Source organism: Palaemon carinicauda, chromosome 20 (assembly GCF_036898095.1).
Source record: "Palaemon carinicauda isolate YSFRI2023 chromosome 20, ASM3689809v2, whole genome shotgun sequence".
In the NCBI taxonomy this organism is placed as follows: Eukaryota; Metazoa; Arthropoda; class Malacostraca; order Decapoda; family Palaemonidae; genus Palaemon; species Palaemon carinicauda.
Window position 1 is genome coordinate 32621165 of NC_090744.1, and position 24417 is coordinate 32645581.

The 24417-nt window shown below is 38.9% G+C and overlaps 1 protein-coding gene across 3 annotated transcripts in view; it reads right to left on the bottom strand.

Annotated features, from left to right (window-relative positions):
• The window catches only part of LOC137660275 (cytosol aminopeptidase-like), a 93617-nt gene that overhangs the window by 8564 nt on the left and 60636 nt on the right, over positions 1-24417 (bottom strand). For 2 of the 3 annotated variants that reach the window (XM_068395047.1, XM_068395048.1), the window contains exons 5-11: positions 21506-21602; positions 20405-20585; positions 19757-19903; positions 19222-19413; positions 10687-10836; positions 7667-7746; positions 443-628 (exon numbers count right to left, since the gene is read on the bottom strand). In XM_068395047.1, coding sequence (XP_068251148.1) covers positions 470-628; positions 7667-7746; positions 10687-10836; positions 19222-19413; positions 19757-19903; positions 20405-20585; positions 21506-21602 — 1006 coding nt within the window. In that variant the 3' untranslated portion in view covers positions 443-469. Of the gene's footprint in view, positions 1-442; positions 629-7666; positions 7747-9086; positions 9167-10686; positions 10837-19221; positions 19414-19756; positions 19904-20404; positions 20586-21505; positions 21603-24417 lie in introns of all 3 variants that reach the window. The other variant, XM_068395049.1, reaches the window with a different exon arrangement.

Genomic DNA, 24417 nt, shown 5'->3' on the forward strand with positions numbered 1-24417 from the left:
AAATTACAGTATAAGACTAAGTGAAATTTATTATAAAAAGCAGCATTCTGTACATAAAACATTTATTGCAACTAACAATCTTACATATATACATTTGGTCATAAAATTATAATAAAGAATTCCTGATAGTTTGAAAGAACACTCAAGTTGCGGAAGTCTTCTATCATTCAATATTTAAATTCAATCTATAAAAGGACCACAAAATTAAATTACCATCCAATTACAAAGTACAGTACAGTAGAGTATTTAAAATTTTCATAGTCTAGATATACTGTACAATATCTCACTCCCTGAGCAAAATTTGTGGATGCTACAAGTGTAACACGCAATTACTGTACTATACAAAATATTTCCTTGCCTATGACTTCAAGATTTTTTTTTTCTGTTCCCTTCCCAAAATTCAAAAGATAACAAAAAAACTAAACAAAATAAGAATCCTTACTAAGAACATATACAGTATTAACAACTCTTAAAGTCCATTGGCATCCACTGTCAGAAGTTCAATGAAGTTTGCAATTGTCCTTGTAGGTCGACCACTCATACCCTTTCCAAGATAAGGGACTTCATCTTGGTTCTCCATGACTCCTGCAATATCTATGTGCATCCAGTGATCGCATGTAACAAATTCCTGTGGAAAAGATTCCTATTTGATTCTCAAGATTAAGATTTATATAACTTATGGCTAGCCTGAAGGGTTTGTGTTTGTATGAAAAAAGATACACTTGAAGTCTATACTTGGAGATTGAGACAAAATATATTTTACTACTGATTGAAATAAGAGCAGAACAGTCAAACAAAGTGTTTACTATCGAATTGTATTCTCTACCCAGTTTTAGGGGACTAGGTAATAAGGGGTGACTGACTTTAGTTGAAAAGGGAAACCTAGGACTCAGGTGGGTTATAATAGGTTGCTGGTTTATGACCGAGAAACATTCCTACTCTGTAGTTTAAGTCAAATGTATAAATTCCCCTTTAGGTTTATTTCAATACCTATACTATATATAAACCTATGTTTTAGAGTAAATATTAATCTAAACACAATAAAAAAAAATACCTAGAACTAACAATACTAGCTACATAAACATTCATTACATTTCCAAAATATAACAAATTTGTAAGTAATTTGTATTTTTCCTAGTATACAAACCTGGAGCTATTTATAGGGTATACTTTCGGCGCAGCTGAAAGACGAGCCATGATAATTCTAGTGAGGGATAACTACCCCATCCGCTAGTTAGCGGGTGGGGGGTGGAGTAGACTGGCTACCCCGCTCACTCACACCTCTCAGCTGAGAAACCACTTTGCTTTATGGCAGGACTTCTCGGGGGACAGGGTGGCGGGCCAATTTGTATAAATAGCTCCAGGTTTGTATACTAGGAAAAATACAAATTACTTAAAAATTTCTATTTGTTCCGACGTAAATACAAACCCTCCGCTATTTATAGGGTGACTTACTCTTAGGAGGGAGGAAGTCCTCACCAACTGGCCTTGGTCATGACCCGGGGTCCTCTCTATTTCGATCTGTGATCAATAGTAGAAGGGACTCTACCCTCGCTAAAATAAAGTGCCGATATGAGGTAATACACTGATAGCGGCCTGCACAAGCTTGTGTGTGAGTGGAACTAACAGTGTGGCTTGTCTTTAACATAGGAACTCGAGTACAAAACCTAATGTTCTTAAGACTTACCCAATACCCTCCCTCTAAAAGGTATTGGGGACGTAACAAAGAATTCTTCTATACTTAGGAGGCACAAGGGAAATGGGTCTTACCTGCAGCAAGATTGAGGTCAGCTATGATGAGGCTTGCGGAGCTGTTTTCCCAAGAGGGTAGAAGATGAAAGGAAGAAAGGAGCCAGGCATTCTTACTCATTCACCCCAGACTAATCCGTGTAGCCTCAGCCCTCAACCCTCTGCTACTTGTCCATCAAGGAGCCTGAGGTGTTTAGACCATTGCAACCACCACAGGACCAATGGAAAAGGTCTCCATGTTCTTGTGGGTTACGTCTTTGCAGGTAGTGGGCGGTGAAGGTCGATCGACGCTTCCACATACCCACTTAAAGTATCTGCACCACAGAGTAGTTTCTTGAACGCCAGGGACGTAGCAACACCACTGACGTTACAAGCTCTGGGTCTTAGGATGGAGGAGAGTCTAGATTGAGAGTAACTTCAATTGCCTTCCGATCCCAGAGGGGAAGGAAATCCTTGAGGTCCTCCTCTTGACCTTTCCCGTGCTGGTCAACAGTGCCGACACACGGGGGCAAGCTGGTATCGTTCTTTTAAGGTAACCTCACAGACTCGTCACTGGGTAAAACCCCAGATGATGGGTTTTCGGTTACTGAACGAAGACTCTTTAATCGAAATGGGATGCACCTAGGGTACAGCACACTCGGATTTGAGTCTTGGCAATCCACTCAGGGACGCCGCTGAGGATTACTTCTCCCCGTCTCCTAGGGAAGAAGACATCAGAGGATGGATCATACAACACACTAACTCTCTTGGTCAAAAGCCCAAGTGAGTAGAAAGGCCTTCTTCCGTGTAAGGAAGCGATCTGCTGCTGGGCATAAGGTTCATAGAGAGGGGCTTTCAGAAACTGAAGGACCCGAACCGCGTTCCCAGGAGGAAGTTGAGACGAGATCCGACGGGGGACAAGTTATCTCACCTTTGTATAAGTAAAGGCATCGATGGCAGAGAATCCCCTTCCACGACATCAATCACAAAGGACCGAACACTTCGCCTGGAAGACCGACGCTGAAAAGTGTCTGAGATGCCTAGACATCTTTTCCGAAACTTGTTGCGAAAGTCCTCTCTGAGAGGGGTGGTGTAGGATCGTCCCAGGCAAGAAGTCAAAGCAAAGCTACGGCTTAGGAAAGTGTTAGCATGTGGCTGCTTGGAAGATCGTGCCGTGGAGGAAGATCCCTTGGGACTCCGTCAGGAGCTGCAGAAGGTCTGGGAACCATTCTGCGGGTTGCCATAGCGAAGCTATTGGAGTTCCGTCAGGGCCTGCAGAAGGTCTGGGAACCATTCTGCGGGATGCCATAGCGAAGCTATTGGAGTCATTGATAAGATCTTGCTTATCCTGACTTGGATGAGGACTTTTTCACCAGACCGAATGGGGGGAAAAAACAAGGCACCTCAAGGCCGCCCCACCGATCTTGGAATGCATCTTGTTTTGGGGGCCTGGTGTTCCGGGACTGGGGAACGGTCGAGTGGGAGCCTGAAGATCAGGGCCGTTGCGAGCATAACCACAGTCGGGGACCTCACAAAGTTAAGACTTTGTTGGATACAAGATGATTCCAAGACACTATGAGCCCACTATCTGGGTAGTTTTGCAAGCACATTCCTGTACCAGGAATGATGCGAGCAGATTGGGGCAACTAGTTGTCCTCTGTCCATCTGAGGCTTCGTACTTCTAGATGGTTCTCTCAGAGAGGTGAATGTTGGTACCTTTCTGAATAGGGCCAACGGACGAGGCTGCAATGGTGCGGCATATGGGCCCCCCCTCTCTTTTGATGCATTAAAGAGAGCATCAGATCCAGAGGGAAGACGAGAAGACAGGCCTCTTTGCAGAAACTCTCGTCTGCCACCCATCATCCGTGGATTGTCCGGCGGTGAGGGGGGGAGTGCATAGCAATAAACACATTTCGAAATGATGTCGAGACGTGTAACTAATTGCATGTTCTTGCAACGAAGAGGATCAGCCTGTTCTCCCTCCAACTGCCACTAAACCAGGGTGGTTGGCCAAATAAGACCGATGATTGGCTGAATAAGACCGATACCAACCGGAAAACCAGTTAATCAGTACAGCATATGTTATAACAGCGAATCTCCATAGAGATCGCTTTCCGGACAAGAGACTGTACGGTAATCACCAAACACATCCAACCAAACCCAAGAGGGTATTGATACGTATCTTCAATCTATTGTTGGGTGGGTAAAAGGCATAAGTCTACTACAGAGTAGTAACACCGAACTGTGGGCATGACAAGCATACATGCGTAGTTCGACATGAAAGTCGTGTCCGGAACTCAATCAACGTTCGTAACGGAGGTTTCTCCTTCTTAGGACAAAAAATCTTCGTACTTCTCCGTCTCCGAACGGATATGCTTACGAGAAGTTTCCAGCCAAAGCCTTTGTAGGAGACAAAGACTTCCGATCGGGGGAAAGGAAAAAATGCCTATAAGGAGGCAGAACGTAAATGCCGTATGTCTGGTTACAGGAAAGTAGCCAAGTAATGTACTGAATAACCTGGTTTCAGTAAGGGATATAAATATACAACTTAATAGAACATAGTTCTAATTGCAAGATGTATATAGCCCTTATTGGCAGAAAGATCTCTAGCACGCATATATGTACTTGTCCATTTGCGCTAGCGCATGCATATTCTCTGCCTCCAGGAAACGTTTGCAACGAATCCGGTTAGGCCTACGGGAATAATGTATGTGTGACGAATCGCAACATTATTGCTGAAAGAATTTTGATCGTTGACTAACTGTAATATTTTCTTGAATGAGAGCGGACATGTTCTCAAACAAGATATACAGTTATAGAGGCGATAATTTCCCCTTTGGTTTACCCCTCCTCTTTATGTGAGGGGCTAGCCAAAGTTCATTACACAGAAACGGATGTCTGGTTACCTGTGGGCGGAGTTTGACACGTTCGTAAACGTAATGAAAAGTTGCCCACGCTGTTGCTATTGTTCTTTTAACGTCAGCTAACATCGTTCCTTCGGGACTAATTGTTCGAAACAATAACCCTTTAAGGATAGAATAAAAAAACTCGGAAGCCTATCGTGTAAAAGGCAAGTCATTATACCCACGATACAATGACGGGGGAGGCAGCCTCCATCAAAGGGTAGAACCGAGTTTAAGACAATAACCTCGCGGTTTTGTCTTGGCTAGAGCGCATGCTCTGGGACGGCCTACGGCCTTCATGAAGTTTTAACAACACCCATTGAAGTTCTGTTAAAACTTCTCAGGAACGAGTCTCCCGAAAAGGGTGAAGTCTCGTATGTGAGAGTTTGCTTCAAGAAGGCCAGACATAATTGCCATTGACCGCTTACCCGAAGGGGTTGCCATTGAACGCTTACTCGCTAGTGAGAAAACTACCGTCTAAATCAGGCAAGGCCTGCCAGGGGAAATGAACTGAAATGTAAAGAATTTTTCATTCCTCGCTCATTTCCGTCTGCTAACCAAACCACTCGAAGTGGGAAGGTGGAGGAAAGATGACGGTGGTTCGTTCAAAAATGAAATGATCGGTGCTGGCGAAACCAGACTAGCTGATATAGTAATCAGCTGGGAGTGTAGAGTGACGTAACAAGTCACACCTTTGGAAGACCCCTCCTGTTGGGGGGGGGGGGGAAGTTGACCATAGAGTTTTCAGAAAAACTCTGGATCGCGGAAACCGAGAGATTCGGATGAGAACCTAGGGGTTCAGAATCTAGTTGTGAATTCCTTTCTCACGACCTTAAGGGATGTTGTGCCGAGAACCCGCAGGAACTCTGTCGCTGATTCCTGATGGAATTTTCAGGAATCGTGTTACGTGACCAGGACCCAAAGGAACTGTGTCATAGTTACCTGTAGAGATTCATAAACCCTTAGGCAGCAGGCATCCCTCTGTCATCAGAGAAAAACTCTTGATGACGATGGACGCGTGCGAACAATTCAAGGGACGAGAGTTTGAAAACTCTGTCATGAGAGTAAAACTCTTGTGCACTCGTGAACACTTCGCGCAACGAGAGTTCGAAAAACTCTGTCATAAGAGTTGTTCGCGCACTTCAACTGATTGCGTGCGCCACGTTGGTCGTGCGGGCGCGCCAATATGGTCGTGCGGGCGCGCCAATATGGTCGTGCGCGGCAATCCGATCGTGCATGCCAGATCGGCCGTGCGTGCCAATTTGGTCCAGCGCGTCACATCGGTCGTGAGCGCCAATTGGGTCGTGCGCGCCACATCGGCCGTGCGCGCCACATCGGCCGTGCGCGCCAATTTGGTCCAGCGCGTCACATCAGTCGTGAGCGCCAATTGGGTCGTGCGCACCAATTGGGTCGTGCGCGCCACATCGGCCGTGTGCCCCAATTTGGTCAAGCACGCCAATCCGGTTGAGCGCGCCAATTTGGTCATGCACGCTAATCCGGTCGTGATGTGGCGCGCCAAATTGGTGTTGCGCGCCACATCGGCCGTGCGCGCCAATTTGCGCGCGAGAGCTCTCAGTGTGGCAAGAGTACTCACTACTACGTTCACCGGAAGGTTCACGATAGCCTGTGTTGTGTGAGCATGAACGGTTAACACAATGAGAGCCCGCAAACTCTGTCATATAAGTATGGCTATCATCACGAGAACCCAAAAGTTCAGCGTGAACTGCGTTGTGACACCCCGAAGGATCAGCGCAAACGAGAAACAGAAGTTTCTCTGTCACGAGACCCTGAAGGATCAGCATGATTAAGGGCACGAGAGACCATAGGCCTAACGTAGCCTGTGTTGTGAGACCCCGAAGGGTCAGCGTAACGAGAAACCGAAGTTTCCCTGTCACTAAACATCGAAGTGTCGGAGTGACTAAAGTTACGAGAGGCCAAGGGTTCTGCGTAACTAATGTTACGAGATCCCAAAGGGTCAGCGTAACGAGAAACCGAAGTTTCCCTGTCACAAAACACCGTAGTGTCAGTGACTAAAGTTACGAGAGCCTAAGGGTTCAACGTAACTAATGTTACGAGACCCCGAAGGTTCAGCGAACTAGAAACCTAAGTTTCCCTGTCACAAAACACCGAAGTGTCAGAGTGACTAAAGTTACGAGAACCCAAGGGTTCTGCATAACTAATGTTACAAGACCCCTCCAGATCAGCGTAACGAGGAACCGAGGTTCCTCTGTCACGAGATCCCGAAAGGTCAGCGTGATTGATGGTACAAGTTCCTGAAGGCTCAACGTTACCATCGTTACGAGAGCCCGAAGATAATTCCTCGAAAGGGAGCTGAACTGTTATACACTTTAATTTTAATTCAGTACTGAAACAAACACACGGCAGAGTTGAGAACCTGCCGACCATCAGTCACAGGGTAGGGCGGCAATGGCAACTCCCTTACGGCGGAGGCAGTCGGATACGTTGTCAACAGCAATTAAAGTTACAAGTATCTAACAACCCATAAAGTAAAGTGGTTACTCAGCCGAGAGGTGTGAGTGAGCGGGGTAGCCAGTCTACCCCACCCCCCACCCGCTAACTTCGGATGGGGTAGTTATTCCACACTAAAATTATCATGGCTCGTCTTTCAGCTGTGCCGAAAGTATACCCTATAAATAGCGGAGGGTTTGTATCCACGTCAGAACAAACACACGTTAACATACTGTAGTATGAAAAAAGATACTGTAAACACATAACACTTCTCATCTAAGTATTTTTGAGCTGGCATGAACTTTCTTATACTGTACATTGTTTCTATCACATTACAGAAAAAACTTTGTTAGGTTCACCTTTACTAAGCAAAACACCATTGCAGAAAAACAATGCTAATAATGGAGCCATTTACTTAATAATGCACATATTATCTATGCACAATTTCAAAATATGATTCGATTATCCATTTGTCTAGTATTACAAAGAGAGCTTTGCATATATAATCTTTTAAGATTAAACTCAATTTGAAAATTCAATGAAAACAAACAAATCTCGGAACTCACCTGAAGAAAAGTGGCAGCAGTGCATGATCCACCATAACGATCATATTTGCCTAAGTTATGCACATCAGCCAGACCAAAGTCTAACAGAGATAAAAAAAAAAAACAATCCTCTATAATCTACGTAAACGTATGCTTTTAATTTGCAGCTTGGGTGTTCCTGACAAGTTTAATGTGTCGAATAACTAACATCAAATTAGGTAGTATAAATGGCTGAATAGTAACTAATATCCCTGATCAAGTGTTGGGTAGTATCAAATAAGAGTTTAGTTACCCATATGTGTCTTTTAAACCAATGATTTGGTACTGTATTCAAATCATAAAATAGTAATAATCCTGGAATATTTTAAAAGATTTCAAAATATTGAACAAAGTTTCAATTTCCTTCAAACAACTATAAATTTCATAATATTTTGAGTGAATGACTTCCAATCTACAGTGTGATTTAATCAAACTGAAAGCTGAGTGTGCAAGGAGAAAAGAGAGAGGTCTATCTTTAATAGCCTTTGCAGATAGATGTTCAGATGTGGAACACACACTCAGTCCCTGTTTGCCTTGTTTTCTTTCTGTTATTACTTATCACCCATTCAAGTTAACCTTCTCTCATTTGGCAGTCAAATTTCCTCCATATTTTCAGTTTTAGTTTCAATATTTCATCTAACAAGAATATATTCCAGCCAATTCTATGTGAAGCTAAAAATACGAGAATTAGCAGTATGTTTAACGTACTTTAACATAATGAAATGTGGGGGATATGATGCTACTGTATTCCACATTTTTTAAGGGTATAATTTATTAAAATATTTAAGAGTAACTTTATGTCTACCCTGGAATCATTCTTTAACATATACTGTACTGTACTTCTCACATTTTCATGGAAGTAGGCCTAACGCACCAATTACGTGATTCAAACGTTAAAACAGACATTATGTATATTATCAAACAGGTGCTTATTTAACACTTCAGGATCAAACTAAATGGAAAGAAATAAATAACTAGAATTCTTTTTTTTAATTTATAATACTAGAAGCAGTGCACATACAGGTTTTATTACTGACATATAAGCACTTCCTATCATAATGTAAACGTAAAATTGACACCTCAGGATGAAACTAAATGGAAAGAAATGTACTAAATGGTACTTAAAAAATACAGTACACAAAGCAACTTTAAAACTGAAGTACTTCTTATCAGGATGTAAACATGAAATCTAACAAGATAATGGGAATTAATACTAAAGCCCTATGATATCCTCTTCCCACAATAGAAATGTTAAAATGTTCTTTAATTCAGATAGAAAAAGCTGCAAATCAAAAGAATTCTTTACTGCCTACCTTAAGCCCTTGGCCGATGTGAATAACTCAAGCAAAGAAACAGAACTCTCAATTGTAAATGCAGCTAAAAACCTCAACAGGTTCATTACCTTCAAAAACCCAGCAGCAGAACAAGATGCACCAGCAGGTTTATTCTTTGCTTGATTGTTTACATCGGCCAAATGACATGCTGATAAAGTAAGAAAAACAATATCATCACAATATCACAATAACTATAATATAATAACTATATTATTATAATACTGCGTACTGTACTATAATTAAAAAATAAAAAGATAGAGCAGAAAAACTTAATATTTCAAATAAAATCAATTACAATATCTTAATACCAAACCAAAATTCATGTGCTATTCCTCTGAAGGGGGGGTCAAATTGGCCTTGGGATGGGAAGGGATAACAAATTCCTTTTTTTTTTCCATTTGTCGTCATATCCAGTGTGACTGGAATACTGTAGTGGGGACCTGACCTGTACTAGTAGTCCAGGTCAGACTGGAGGTGTTACATCATCATCATTAATTCAATTTATGTATCTTCACTAGTGAGTGTTCTGATTTTATTTTTATTTTTACGCATATGTAGGGATACGTTTAAAAGTAATTTTTAGCTTAAAAACTGATTAAGAGCATATAATGGGTATATAAGAATGTTGGGAGCGTTTATAAAAACTAGATTTAATAAAGATAATAAATCAAAATATGACAAATAATGAAAATAAGAAAAATAATATACCCAAAATTTTTTTATCTACTTTGCAGTTAGGGTGGAAACATAACAGTCAGGATAGCGGAGGGATTCCTGTATAAAGATGTCAAAAAGAATGTTTTCACCTTCACCGTAAATAATACCTGAATACTGTATTTCCTGAAATTAAGGGGTATACTGTAGTATTATCATATATGCTCTTGTAAGAGTTCAGAAACATCTATTCTCAGCAATATTAGCATAGTTAGTTTAGAGAAGAGAGTGTTGTTGAGGAAGGAGGGGGACCAGGAGCCTAAAGAAGCAAGATATTGAGCAAAGGATCTTCATTTATGATTAAACTATGATAAATGAGAGTTTTGGGTTATTTGAACCAAAAAGGAATACAGAATTCACAATAATCATAATTTTTAAGCAGTGTCTTTGTAAAAATATAAAGAAAAATTTTGAACACCCATATCTCAAAACTATACTTGACCTTCAAATTCCTACATCTTCCTTAATTTTAAAGGCTATAATATTGAAATTTGGTACATAATTTAGAAAGAGTTTACAGAATATTTAACCATTCTTTTTCCCAATTTGCTTAATTTTTTTCTTATTATCAAGGTTTATTTCTTTACAGAAATGAAAAAAATTTATACCTCGAAAAGATATGACTTTAGAAGAAAATAAGAATGATATTTTTGAAGGTCTACATCAAGTCTATACATAGTGGTAATCCCAGATCTTAATATTAATCACTGAGGGATGTATAGGGACCTAAAATCCCTTACTTTCAGGATCAATCGCACTGGCGTCCCAAAACCGAAGGTCAGGGGCGAAAATCATATGCAGTTTGGAGATGTCCTAAGTCAACCTATTTAATGGTAGGAATGTCAAAATCCTGTTCTTATAAAATTACATTGGCCAACTGGCCCCCTTTAAAAAGCTGGGGAATTCTGTATTTTCCACTAAGAAAATGGGATTGCAATGTCAAAAATAACTCACCTGTAACTTGACTAGAAAAGTGTTTCCAAAGAGGCATTCTCCAAACACGATCACCAGAAATGGTCCCTGCTTTGTGCATGAGCTGCCACAGAGGTGTACTATTTGTAAAGGCTCCAGCAGCACCAGCTCCTAATGCAACTGCCATTGCACCTGTCATACAAATGTTTTTAGCAAGCAGGATGATAAAACATAAAACAAAGCTAAATCAGAGTAGAATAATTAAAAAGTATGACTCACTATGATTAAACCAATGAAAAATCTTTAAAATGTATGTACTCTACATAACATTTCAACCAGATCACAAAAATGTTAAAAATGTTCTCAGGAATTAGCAATAAAAATGTCATGTAAATCACCTATCAAGTCTTTGTTTTTTCAGTTATGATATTTATATTTTAAAAGAATAAAAGACTGACTATACAATCTATACCCAAATGCAAAATGCCACAGAAACAACCACTTTTAAATTTTCCTTTACCCATAATGAAAGTCTTATAATTACATATGTAAGGGAGGACAACACTTACTATAGCTGCCTATGGTAAAAAACTTCCATGAAAACAAGATAATGAACTATTTCGAGAGATCTCCACTTCAATTTGACCAGACTAATTATGAAAAAAAATTATACAATATTTTAAGTTATTATTTCTTACCCCAAAAAAATATTACACATACGTATATAATTACCAACTAAACTCTTCAACCCTGATATAAAGATCAGTGTCTAGGAATTACCAATAAGAGAGTAAATCTTTGACTCTTGGGAACAAACCTTAGTTAGAACTGTGGGAGTGGATATCAAGTCACTGAAAAACCTCATTATAATTTGCAAGTCATTGTAGTACAGACAGCTGATCAATACAGACCTTGTTTGATGCAGTGAGTGTCTATTCAAGCTGAAAAAATTATGATCAAAGAAATAAGGTCTCTGACAGACCAAACGAAAAAGGAAAACAGCCATGAACTAGGGAATTTAAGTATTTATTAATAACAACAAGAGAGAGAGAGAGAGAGAGAGAGAGAGAGAGAGAGAGAGAGAGAGAGAGAGAGAGAGAGAGAGAGCTTAATTGGCTCAGTAGGAGTAAGTTGTATCGACATGCTGTTGGTAAGCCTTCAGCAGGCTAGAGATTCATGCAGAGGCTAATGTGGTACGAGTAAGTGTCTGTAATATTCGTATTTAGGGTAAATATGTAGCAATTTATGTACATTTCTATATTAAAGTGAAAATAAAACGTAACGAATGAAAAATTAATCAATAACACACTCTCTCTCTCTCTCTCACTGTATAGTAGTGCCGGCATCTTCTTCCCTTAGTCCCACCCCAACCATATCCCCCCTCACCACATCCATCCTTCTGATACTCTGACATCCCCTACTCCTCCTCTTGACTGGTTCGTTCTTAGTTCTCCTAATTGGTTCTACCCGCTACCTTAGTATCTCTGACAAGCTTCCCTGGCCTTATCTTTTGCATTGCAAGTACAGTACCACATATTCTTCTCATATCTTGACTTTCCCTTCTTTCAAGTAGTAATAGTCCAGCACACCTCCTCTCAGCTCTTTCCAACAGTCCCTCCTCTTTCCTCTTAAGAGTCCAAGTTTCTGACTCAGAAGATAGTACAGACCTCATAACTGTCTTACAGATCTTCATTTTGGGTCTTGATAGCATTTTCTTGTCTACAATAATCCAGTTACTTTTTATGCTTCTTGACACCAAGTAGTTAAACTCATACTGTATATCTGTTTTAGCACTGTGCCATCTTCCACAACAATGTTTAATTTTAATTGTCCTTTACAACTAATCATTGGCTCTGTCCTTCCAATGTCTGCCTTCGATCCCTTCCTTACGAGGGCTCCTTTCTAAGCCAAAACCCTTACTTCCAGTTCTTCTTTATTTCTGCTGTAACGACCAAATCATCAGCAAACATCAGTTTCTACAGTTCTTCGTTGTTTCTTAATTCTGATACTTTTTAAAGTACAGTACTCTAAATAAAGTTATTATTTCCCTCTTGGGCTTGTTGCTGTGAGTTCTGCAGCACCCGTGCAGAGCTGAAACACTGTAAGCATTAACTAAAGGCCTTTGTGTTGTCCTTCTGTCTCCTAGCTGAGCTACACTTACACTTTTCCCCCTACAACTCTAACCTACTTACCTCTTAAGTTTTACTTTATTCTGTAGCTAAGAGGTTTTCCTTCAGCTGCACTTGAGGGTTGAATGACATTCCAGGATCCAGTACTGGCCTTTGTGATCCAAATTCCATACTCCAATCTGCAATGTCTTCCTCAAAAGCCAAAGACTTTTCCATGAGCTTCGGTTAGGGAGACCAAGTTTCAGATATCATATCTATCTGAATATTTAGCTGTCCTTTATAATGGGTTGCATACACTAGTAGATGAATACCGTAATTGTGTATACTGTACATACATGCCTGGGTCTTCCAACTCTCGTACTGCCTTGTGGAGCCCAGCTGAACGTTTGGTGAACTAATCTCTCTTGGGGAGGCAAAGAGCATGACCAAACCCTCTCCATCTACCCATCATCATGATCTCATCCACATATGGCACTCGAGTAATCTCTCTTACAGTTTCATTTCTAATCATGTCCTGCCACTTAACTCCCAATATCCTTCTGAGGGCTTTGTTCTGAAATCTATTACTTCTGAGGGCTTTGTTCTGAAATCTATTAAATCTATTGGAGATGTGGAGGATTAATTTTATTTTAATTTATTTTTTTTGTTTTGCCAAAGAGAGAGAGAGAGAGAGAGAGAGAGAGAGAGAGAGAGAGAGAGAGAGAGAGAGAGAGAGAGAGAGAGAGAGAGAGAGAGAGTTGTTTTAGTATTGTTAAATCAAGACATTTTATTTGCTTTAGCTTTGTCATTAGAGAGAGAGAGAGAGAGTTATTTATTTTAGTTTTGTCAAATAGAGAGAGAGAGAGAGGGAGAGAATTTCATTTGCTTTAGTTTTGCTAGATCGCGCGCGAGAGAGTATGTGTTTGTGTGTGCGTGTGTGTTTGTGTGTGTGTTTGTGTGTGCGTGTGTGTCCGCGGTGCGCGCCGAAGAACAAGGGTAGTTAGCGAATGATTGTTTGTAGTGGGAAAGACTGTCGGTATATTTGAGGTTGTTTGTTTACTTTTTTAGCTAGGTTAGGGCGGTAATGAATGTCTTGGGCGAAAGCATTGGATATTTGACTGTAGCAGGAGTCGGTTGTGATTTTTTTGTTCATTGGCAGCCAGCTTTAAAGTGATTTTTCTTGTATCGGAGTAAGTACTGTTTTTATTCATTTTTTTTAGGCGCGTTCATGAAAGATAGAAAGTTTATTATTTATCTTTGATTATAGTGCGATAGTTCAGTTAGTTAGGAGTGTTCATAAGTGTTTTTCTTTTTTATTTTGGCAGGCCGTGATTCCTCCTTTGGGGAGAAGATTTATTTGAATTTGATTGGTGACGACCTGGCTTGTTTAAGGAATTTGATACGACTGCTCTTGGGATTGATCGCTTGTTAATGACCTGGATTTGGTTGTTCTTGTGCTATAAAATTATGACGATGATGATGATGATAGTGCTGATATAGACTGCCAATCAAGTGAGGCAGGTGTAGCAGATTGCCACAAAATTATCTGGCTGCCACCGATTGTTGCGTCTGCCAGAGAGTTGTGGCATTGGCCTGGAAGGACTGTTGGCCCTTGTGTGGACAAGAGGTCCACACATAAACAAATATTGGTATTGGGGTGCGGGTAATTTTAAGTTTGTTAGGGTTTTATATGAATGGTGTTACGTTTTTTTTGGTATATTTATGAATTTAATGATTTGTTTTTAATTATTTTGGTTGTTGGTGGTTTCTATGTTAAGCTTATTTTGAATGCAGAATTTTTTGCGTTTTAGTTTGTGAGAAATATAGTTTTAAGGTCATGTTTTGTTTTTGTTGCCCTTCAGTCTAAGAGTCCAGTTTATGATAACGTCAAGGGAAAGTTTGTGTTGCGGAGACAATTGTCAGGTAAGATTCAAGGGTGTGGGGGTTGTTTTTGTTTACATCCCGCCACAGAGATAGTTTCATTGTCATACCATTACTCATGTCCATACAGTAACAACGATCTCACTAAACTGATATATAGTTTGATTTTTATATGTAATTTCAGGTATTTTGATTTCCAAATTTTACTTAACCTAGATGTTGTCTGGTTTGCTTTTTTCAGTCTTTCACTAAACTAATTCTGAAGACCCTGTATTGGAGATCATATTTCCTAAATACTTAAATGATTCTACCTCATTAATCCTTTCTTTATATATTTCATCTTCCATTGCATACTCTGTTCTCATCATCTATGTCTTTCTTCTATTTATCTTCAGCTCAACCTTGTGTGATATTTCATACATTCTGGTAAGCAAGTGCAGTATTGCAAATCCTGTGGTGTTCTGCTAACAAGGACATCATCATCAGCATACTCTAGGTCTGCTAAATTCCCATCACCAATCAAGTCTAATCCTTCTCCACCATCTCCAACTATTCTATGCATTACAAAATCCACGAGGAGGATAAATAACATAGGTGACAACACATTCCCTTGGATTACTCCACTGTTCATGGGAAATTCATTTGATAAGTCTCCATTAACATTAACTTTGCACTTGCTATGCTCATGAACGGACTTAATCAAATTTACTTATTTAAGAGGAATTCCATAATAATGCAGGACTCTCCACAAAATTGGCCAGTGGCCACTATCAAAGGCTTTTTCATAGTCCACAAAAGTCATCAAAAGGGGATTTCTATATTCTAGGCATTGCTGAACAACACGTCTCAAAATGAAAATTTGGTCAGTGGAACTTCTACCTTTTCTAAATCCTGCTTGTTCATCTCTCAGCTTTTCATCAATCTTTCTCTCCAGTCTCTTTAGAATAAGCATACTATATATTTCCAAAACAACTGACGTAAGTATTATGCCTCTGTAATTATTGCAATCAGTCAGGTCTCCGTTTTGCTATTTTAACCAACACTCCTAATTCCCATTCATCAGGTTTTGCCTCTTTGTGCCACATTCAACAAAATAATCTTGTAAGTAGTCTGGGGGTCACTTCCTTTTCAGCCAGTATCATCTCGACAGTTATTCCATCGTATCCAGGGTCTTTCTATCTCTTCAGTATTTTGAGGATAGCTTCAACTTCAAACACACTGAATTCATTCATGGGCACATCAAGGTCTTCATCAGCTCCAGGTATATCAATCAAATTATTCCCTTCATATCTCCTATTCATAACCTCATTAAAGTGTTCCATTCAACGTTGTCTTCTTCAATTTTTGTTGATATAACAGAACCAACTCTCTTTTTGATGGGTATATGCTTCTTTATCTTTGCCGCAGTCGAGATTTCATTAATAATTCTACGAGCAATTCTTACACCACAGCCACTTCCTGAATTCATAGCTTTGTCAGCCTCATCTGCTTTACTGTTTACATATTCTCTCCAGTCATTCCTGGCTTTTCTTTTGACCTTACTGTCAATACTGGAATACTTAGCATGCTCTACCTTGTAATTTTCATTACTTCCTCGAAAATTTCCAACAATCAATTTCTGTCTTGGTCTCCTTTTTATAGTATCCCAAGTGTCATTTGATATCCATGGCTTTCTCCTTGTAATTGCATGTCCCTATACTTCACTACCAGCTGACTGATGTATGTTCTTAATATCACACCATTCTTCATTAATTGTCTGTTCTTCGTCTCTTAACGATTCTAAGACTGCAAATCGATTCCTGCATTCAATTACAAATGTTTCTCTGTGCTCTTCTAAAAGCTTAGTTGTATCAAACCTAGGCATTCTATCTATTTTTCTATTGGGTGCTTTCAGTTTTAATTTCAGTGTGGCAATGAGGAGCTGGTGATCACTACCAATATCGGCACCTCTATAGCTTCTTACATTTCTCAGAGTCCTCCTCCTCTCTTTAATAATGGCAATGTGATCAATTTGATTTTTGTAAATGCCACATGGTGAAGTCCATGTATACTTGTGGATGTTCTAGTGTTGAAAAAGAGTACCTCCAATGACAAGATTGTTTGCTGAACAGAAACTTATGAAATGTGTTCCATTTTCATTTGCAACTTTGCCAAGATACTCGACACACTATCACTAGATTATTTCTTACAACTTTAGCATTGAAGTCGCCAATCACAATTTTCATATCTCTTTCTGGGATCTCATCTATTACCCTCTGCAGTTCTTCATAGTATTCATCTTTCCTTTCTTCAGGGGAATCATCTGTTGGGGCACAGCAAATTATAATACTCATATTGCACTACTTTCATTTGAACTTTTCTATTAACAATCTACTATTTACACCTCTCCACTCAGTTAATGCCTTTTCTGCTCTTGGCGTCATCATCATTCCTAATCCTTTTCTTCCAACTCCATCGGATATTCCTAAGTAGATATATATATTGCCTTGGTCTAAAGTCTCCTCACCATTTCCCTTACGTGTTTCACTTAGGGCCAAGATATCCAAAAAATATTTCATAAATTCACTCTCCACTTGCTGTAACTTCCCAATCTGATTCATGGTTCTAACATTCCAATTACCTATTTTCAATTTTTCTTTAGTATTTATAAACCGGGAGATTCTTAGTAACCCACTACGCCCGGGACTGGAGACCATTCTGTCATCTTCTCTTTCCATGAATTGACTAAATCCACAGAGAATTCATTGGCTAGATACATCAAAGGATAGCCAGTTCTTCGCAATGCACAGAGCCTATCTAACAAAGGCAAGTGACTCCTGTCGGTCCATGCTAATTCTAGTAAGATCAACTGCCAGGCATCAGGAGTAAAAGCCGAAGAGACAGTTTGTCCATCGCCTTAAACCCAATCCGTCACCCTGCTGCCAGTGACTTCATGGGGGTAGCATGAACGATACCCCTAATGACTTACAGTACGATGCTGATGATCGCTGCAATTAGGGCTGCTTACCTGCTACTGATGGACCAGCGATGACAATAAGATCACTAACCGACCCCAAAGGTACCTTTCAGCGGGCGAGTTCTGTATAGGGCATACTACACACCAGGGCAAGGAACAATCCTCCATATCCCGATTGGAACGATAAAGATGGGCGCATACGCTCCCACCCTCCCCCTGGCATAAAGTGCTGATTTTCAGTCTGAGTAGGATATCCTACCTGCTCCCAGTGCAACAGTAGTAACTATAGCAGTCTCAAGCTCAGTTGTTTGAACCCATAGGTACCAGTTAGTGGGTCATTACCTCCAATCGATCCCAAAAGTGGAGAGCAATTGCTTTAAGTCCAAAGGAATTTCTAGCAAAAGGCCTTCCCACATGACTACTTTATCTTCATAGTCTTTTCAAGGAAGAAACCTCCATCACACAGGGAATGCATGAGCTGCCAAAGAGATGAACTATTGGTAAAGGCTCCAGCAGCACCACCTTCTAATGCTACTGCCATTGTACCTGTCATACAAATATTTTTAGCAAGTTGGAGGATAAAACACAAACAGTAGAGGAGGAAGAGAGAGGGTCAACTCTCTTTCCCCTTGCTAACTATTTTTCTTGCTGTAACAGAGTAGTCATGGTCTGGATGACTGATATTGGCTGTGCTCCATCTGACGAGGAAACAACAAGAGCTTCCACCACTGCAACACAAACCAATATGCTGGGGGTTTTATCACAAAGGGAGCATTGGCAACACTCACTAATGCTGTACTAGCCCCAGATTACCATCCAGGGAACACTGTTAGCTCCAGGTGTCCCAACCAGATGAATAATTTTCACTATCGGGCATGCAGATACGGAAAACATTATCCTAAGGCAGAGAAACTACCACAAAGCGAGACAAGTTAGGCTACGAGTTCATCCATGGGGGATTGCTGCTCACAGCCACCCTTTCACAAGGCTACACAACATATGCTGTTTCAGAATTTTTAATCTTTATGGGAATACAATTCGCTTCACCACACGCTGTACTTACCTTTCGTTGCGTTTCCTATTACTGTATAAGCAAAAGTGCTCAGAAAAACAAAAACGCAAGCACTTATCACAAAAATATGTAAGAAAAGATCCAACAGTCATGATAGTAGTGCAATGATGCAACTCTTTATGTTGTGACCAAACAGAAAACTGGCTATTCAGTGACAAGTGGTTGGACTGAAATTCCCGCTCGCACCTTTTTTAAGGGATAGAAGATTTGTACACACAAAGGAATGAACAAATCTCTCGTTCTTACAAAAAAAGCTATAAAGGTTGTTAAAGTACTTATATGAAAACAAGCTTTTCCTTCACAGTTGTACAGTATACAAATCTGACTTGTGATTCAATAATAATGAGGAATATGCAAACACTCAAATATTCACCATGGCTTCCAAATTGAAAATAAAATACAAGCACTTTCATTCAGTCTTTAAATAGTAAAAACTTATATAAAAAAAACCTACGGAGAAAACACCCCCTATTCTCATGAGGCATCAAACTAGACATAAGATTAAAAATATCTGGAATATGATGATACATCAATCAAGAAAACAAAAATAAGCCATGTACCTGTAAGTGTTGCCATGTCAATCATAGCTCTAGGTTTGAACTGAGAAGCATAATGTAAAGCATCAGCCAAGATGAGTCTCCCTTCAGCATCTGTATTGTCAATCTGAATGGATTTTCCATTGGATGCAACAACGACATCACCAGGCTTAGTAGCAATGCTTCCCGGCATATTTTCACACAATGGAATGAAACCTGAAACAAACATCCACATTCTTATCAGTCAAAAACAGTCAACTCTACACTTTAAAATATTTTGTAAATGTTGAGCCAGTTATGGAAACAAACTGCACTACACAATAGCATATCTAAGAAGTTAACACAGTACAAGCTTAGTATTAAAAAAAGAAACTGGAGAAAAAATATTGGGAACCCTATGGTTGGAGATTGGAAAATTGATGATAAAAACTAAAGAAATATAAAAAAGACAACCATAAGTGAATATACCTATTAACTATAATATATTCTTAACTCTACGTGTTAGCAGACTTTGAAATTTGCTAATCTTTATCATCTTAAGATTTACAAATAAACTAACCTTTAATATAAATTGGAAGACTTAGAGCAGCAGCGATAAATATGGAACCAACCGTGCAAGCAGCACCTCCCATGTCAGCACGCATTTTATCCATCTTCGCCGATGGTTTCAGAGAAATACCACCAGTATCAAATGTCACTCCCTTACCTTTACAAACAAAAAAAAAGACAATGCATTGTATAATAATGAAAAATAAGATCGCATCCATCTAAAAATAAAATTATTCTGGAAAATTCTTATACTTGTATAATGTACAGAGTACGATATTAAATTATGATAACACCTATTTAAGAATGAAAATATTCTGAAAGTATTTTTATTCACAAATTTAGCAAGGCAATCTCCATAAAATCCCTGAATATCAAGAAATTACATTCTCAGCATGGCATACAGTGACAGGATTTGGCACCCTTTGTGCTTATATTCTGACAAAACTAACTTTAGGTCACAATTAGGGTACCAACATAAAATTAAAAAATGGGACTATTATATTGTACCAATAAGATCCTTGTTCATGCTCCCCATTAGTTACTATTGATATCTCTGGTAGACATTAAAACTGTGTAGTACTGTATTTAGGTACCCTAAACTCTGCAAAAATTTAAAAAGTATCAAAAAACAATACATCACTGACTACATAATGCATACCTACAATAGCCAAGGGCTTTTCTAAAGAATTTGTTCCTCTGTAGGTCAATTCAAGAAAAACTGGAGGTTCACCGGAACCCCTTGTAACAGAGAGGAATGCATTCATGTTGCGTTGTTTTATCCACTCAAAAGTTCTTACAGATACCTCCACTCCCAACCCTTCCAAGCAATTCACAGCTTCCTGAAAAAATAAATTATAATCTTTAGTAACCCTGAAACAAGATTCCAATAAACACCACAGGCATAATACATATTAATATTCCTTTTAATCTTCTTGAGGCAAAACATAACAATCAAAATTAGCAACACAGAGAAAATCCGAAGAATCTGTGCAGCATGGAAATTTATTAGTAATCTTACAACTGGATGAAATAATAGTTTCTCTATTCCTTAAAAGTACCATAATTATTTTTTGGAAAAGTTCTGGATGATTGATATACTATATAAGTACCAATGCTCTTGCTAAACTTAGAACACAGGGATATTTAGTCCAGTCAAAGTCTCTTCTAAGTCTAAAGTACCTTATAGCAACTAAAAATCTATATGTTAGCAAAAGAAGTTTCAGTAGTCACACATTCCAATGCAAATATTCTTACTATGTTTCTAACAACGCACTTTTTCAAAACATTATTTATGAAAAAGACTTCCAGAAGAGCAAAATCTCCAACTAATTTTTTCAAGGAAGAGCATATAGTTAAAACTGCAACCAAAGGCTTTATAACAATAGGTGCTCTTTTCTAAAAATTAAAGTTTTCCTTTAATTTAGACTAACCTAACATACTGTATAGCCATATATGTATCCCAAATAGAATGATGGTTCTATTTTGTATAAAGTTTTTTTTTTTTTTTTTTTGGGGGGGGGTGTTTCCTTGCAGATTAGAAATAGAGATAATTAGTCAAGTAATAATTCTGCTATCTTTACTTCTACTCAATTTTCCCTCAGGGGAAAAATAATTCACAATTTTCTTTAGATATTTTTTCATTGTTCTATGGAGAAAAACAGTATCTCATCTTTATAAGCAATTTATTCTCAACACTCATACTAGAAACATGAACACATTAACATGTAACATAAAAAATTCATCATACAAAGAAGCTTACCTGAGCAAAGTTTGTCGGAGTTAAAATATTTGCAGGTGTTTCCTTTAGTTTCCGAGCTATATTCTGACCTTCTGCAAGTGTCATCCCACGAAGCCACCTGAAATATATAAAGTAATCTTTTGAAAATAGAATGATTTTTTCATAGAGCCTAATACTTAAAATCAGGCCAATTTTGTGATAAAACTAAATAGTCATGTCAAATCATGTCACGAATGTGGTAGTTGACCTGTTACCCTATCAATGCATTTACCTGGTTCACTCTCTATGTTGTCTCACATATCTGATACAGTATCAATCTTTTTCAAGAAAATTTCTATAACAAAAATACTTCCAACACTTACTCAATATTCATATGCTATAAGCTTCAAGCATAAGCTTGACAACATAAAAACGTCTATTCTGAATTTACAATAGCCCATATAGTGTTTCATCCCCTTACTGCCAGGTGTTTTATTAATTCCTATTTGTTTACTAATCTACTCTCACTTCAATGCGTCTTTCTCGATATTCCTATGCCAAGTACCACATTCGCTAAGATGGACAGATACTGGTAACTGTATGGATAGTGAAATCATCTTAATAGAAACATGGAATACTGTAACAAAGTTAGTGAAAACAAAATGTTTTATTACTTCTGAACTATAATGTTATCCTCTGTTGCTTTGACTTATCTTAGCTCTGAGGGCAACAGTCTTGGCATTTCTTTTCTCAGTGCTAGTGGCAAGAAAAAACTATTGATAAGGTTTACTGTAGGTAGACATAGTAAGGTCTCTGGGTAGGAGTTTCTGGACAACAATGGATGGACTAGCAAAAACAAATTCTTAATGAAAAAGTATACTGTATACAGAAGGGCTTTGATCTCCAACCCCTCCTTCCTTATGTACAGTAATGTCATTATGTTGTCAACATAAAATTCAATAACCTTGCCTATCACTAGACGTCCTATCTGAAGTAAACATTTGTATACTGCTAACAACTCTGGGTAATTAATGGCACCATAACATTAATTTCATCCAAAGTTACACCCTATCCAAGGCTGGAGGCGTCGATGAGCAGGGAGAGATCTGGGATTAAAATATGTACGCTGATAACAAGAGGGAATTCGTAAATTGTCCAAGAAATGTATGAGATTCTTCCATTCAGGGTAATAAAGAGATCTACACCTTCCTTGGGTGAAAGGAGTAACTCCACAAATGGCCGAAAAGGATCAGTACAATATTGGCCTCATTTGAAGATGTTTTGGGGATATAAAATTTTCCACCCATAGTGCCCAGTAATCTCATCCACATATGGGTTGCAAAGTCATCTGTCCTTTTCAAATAAACTGCAGGTTACAAAACAACTGAACCTTTATCTCCATCAAGACCAAAAATGAACTAATGCTATCCTCATTCTCAAATAACAAATCTGAGGTAAGAGGACCAGACCTAATTTCTGCATGTTCACCATAATACCTAGATGTCTCAAGAGGCTGAGAATCCTTTCCTTGGAAGAGTTCATGACTGGCAAAACACAAAAGGAAAAAGAATCCTTACAGCTAAAAAATGCAACCACTTTGTTCTTGCAGCCAAAACAAAGAAACTTCGTAGACTCTTAATAAATAGGAATGTGGAAAAATATGTCTGTTAGATCTATTAAAAATATCCAATCTTCATTACTAATTTCCACCAGCTCAAATATTGAAGACCCCATTGAAAACTTGGTCACAATAAGGAATTTGTTTATTCTCAAAATATCTAGAATCAGTTTCCAGTCTCCCAAGCCATTCCGAACCAGAAACAGTTTACGAGTTTCCAAGAGCAATCCCTGAGATTTTATTGGATTGTTAATGTAACTTGAGAAGGATACAAGAACTTTTCACAATAGGGGAATAGCATGAAAAAGAATTTGAATATCCTATCTGCATACAGACACAATCCAAGGTTCTGGCTGAGAAAGTTCTCAACCTTTTTTTAAATAAGCGAGTCTCCCTGCTGTTTGAATAGAAAGATCCCGAGAGTCGAAATTACCTTCTGCTAAAGCCCTGAGACCTGGAAAGCTTTGATGTACCAGCAAAAGAATAATTATTAGAAGAGTATGTAGATAACAAAGGCATCAATGTGGGTTCTGACTGATACTTATTCAAAACCAGAGTAGATACCAGATAACGTTCCCTTGAGAATGAAATTTGTCAATACATCTACAGCCTCTATGGTACAGTTGGATATTGAATGGTCCACACAGGTTAAAATATAAAAAAACAAATTGAGACCTGGATGATTACTAGATTTCTAAAAGACTTCCTCAAGCATTGCACATGGCTAAAATTTCTCTACTTTGCCACAATGTACAACTTAATTCTTCTCAACTGTTTCAACTATAGTTTTCAAAGTTTTAAAAGTAATTTTTATTTTTCATAGCTATTCAAACAAGCTGGAACGGCTGTTGAAATTGTAAACAACAGGTGGTGAGCACCGGCGAGAAGCCCCACCCCGCCCTATCCCTCCGCCTGTCGAAAGTTAGGCAATTCTGATTATCAACTCAGGACTGGGAGGGGTGGTTGAGGAAGGTTTAATCTTAAAGGAAGAACACAAATTAGTTTTAAGGTTTTTTTTTTTCTTTTACTGGAAACTACAGTATAGACAAGAAGCGTCTTGTCCTGTGTGGGAGCAAGGCTGATTACACAACTACCTGGGCAGCCACCGCAGGAACAAGCACAAAGATGTCAAGGGACTTGCGAGTATAATCCCACTAATAAATTTACCGGGTAAGGTAATGAAGGTGTTCTGGCATTTATACACCCTAGTTTTCAACACCTACCTGACTGATATACTCCTCTTGAAAGCTTGAACGGGGCATATACCGCTGACTTCTTAAGCTCTGGTCTTAGCAGGTACAGTCTCACCCCTCTCAGCAGTTGAGGCGTGCTATAC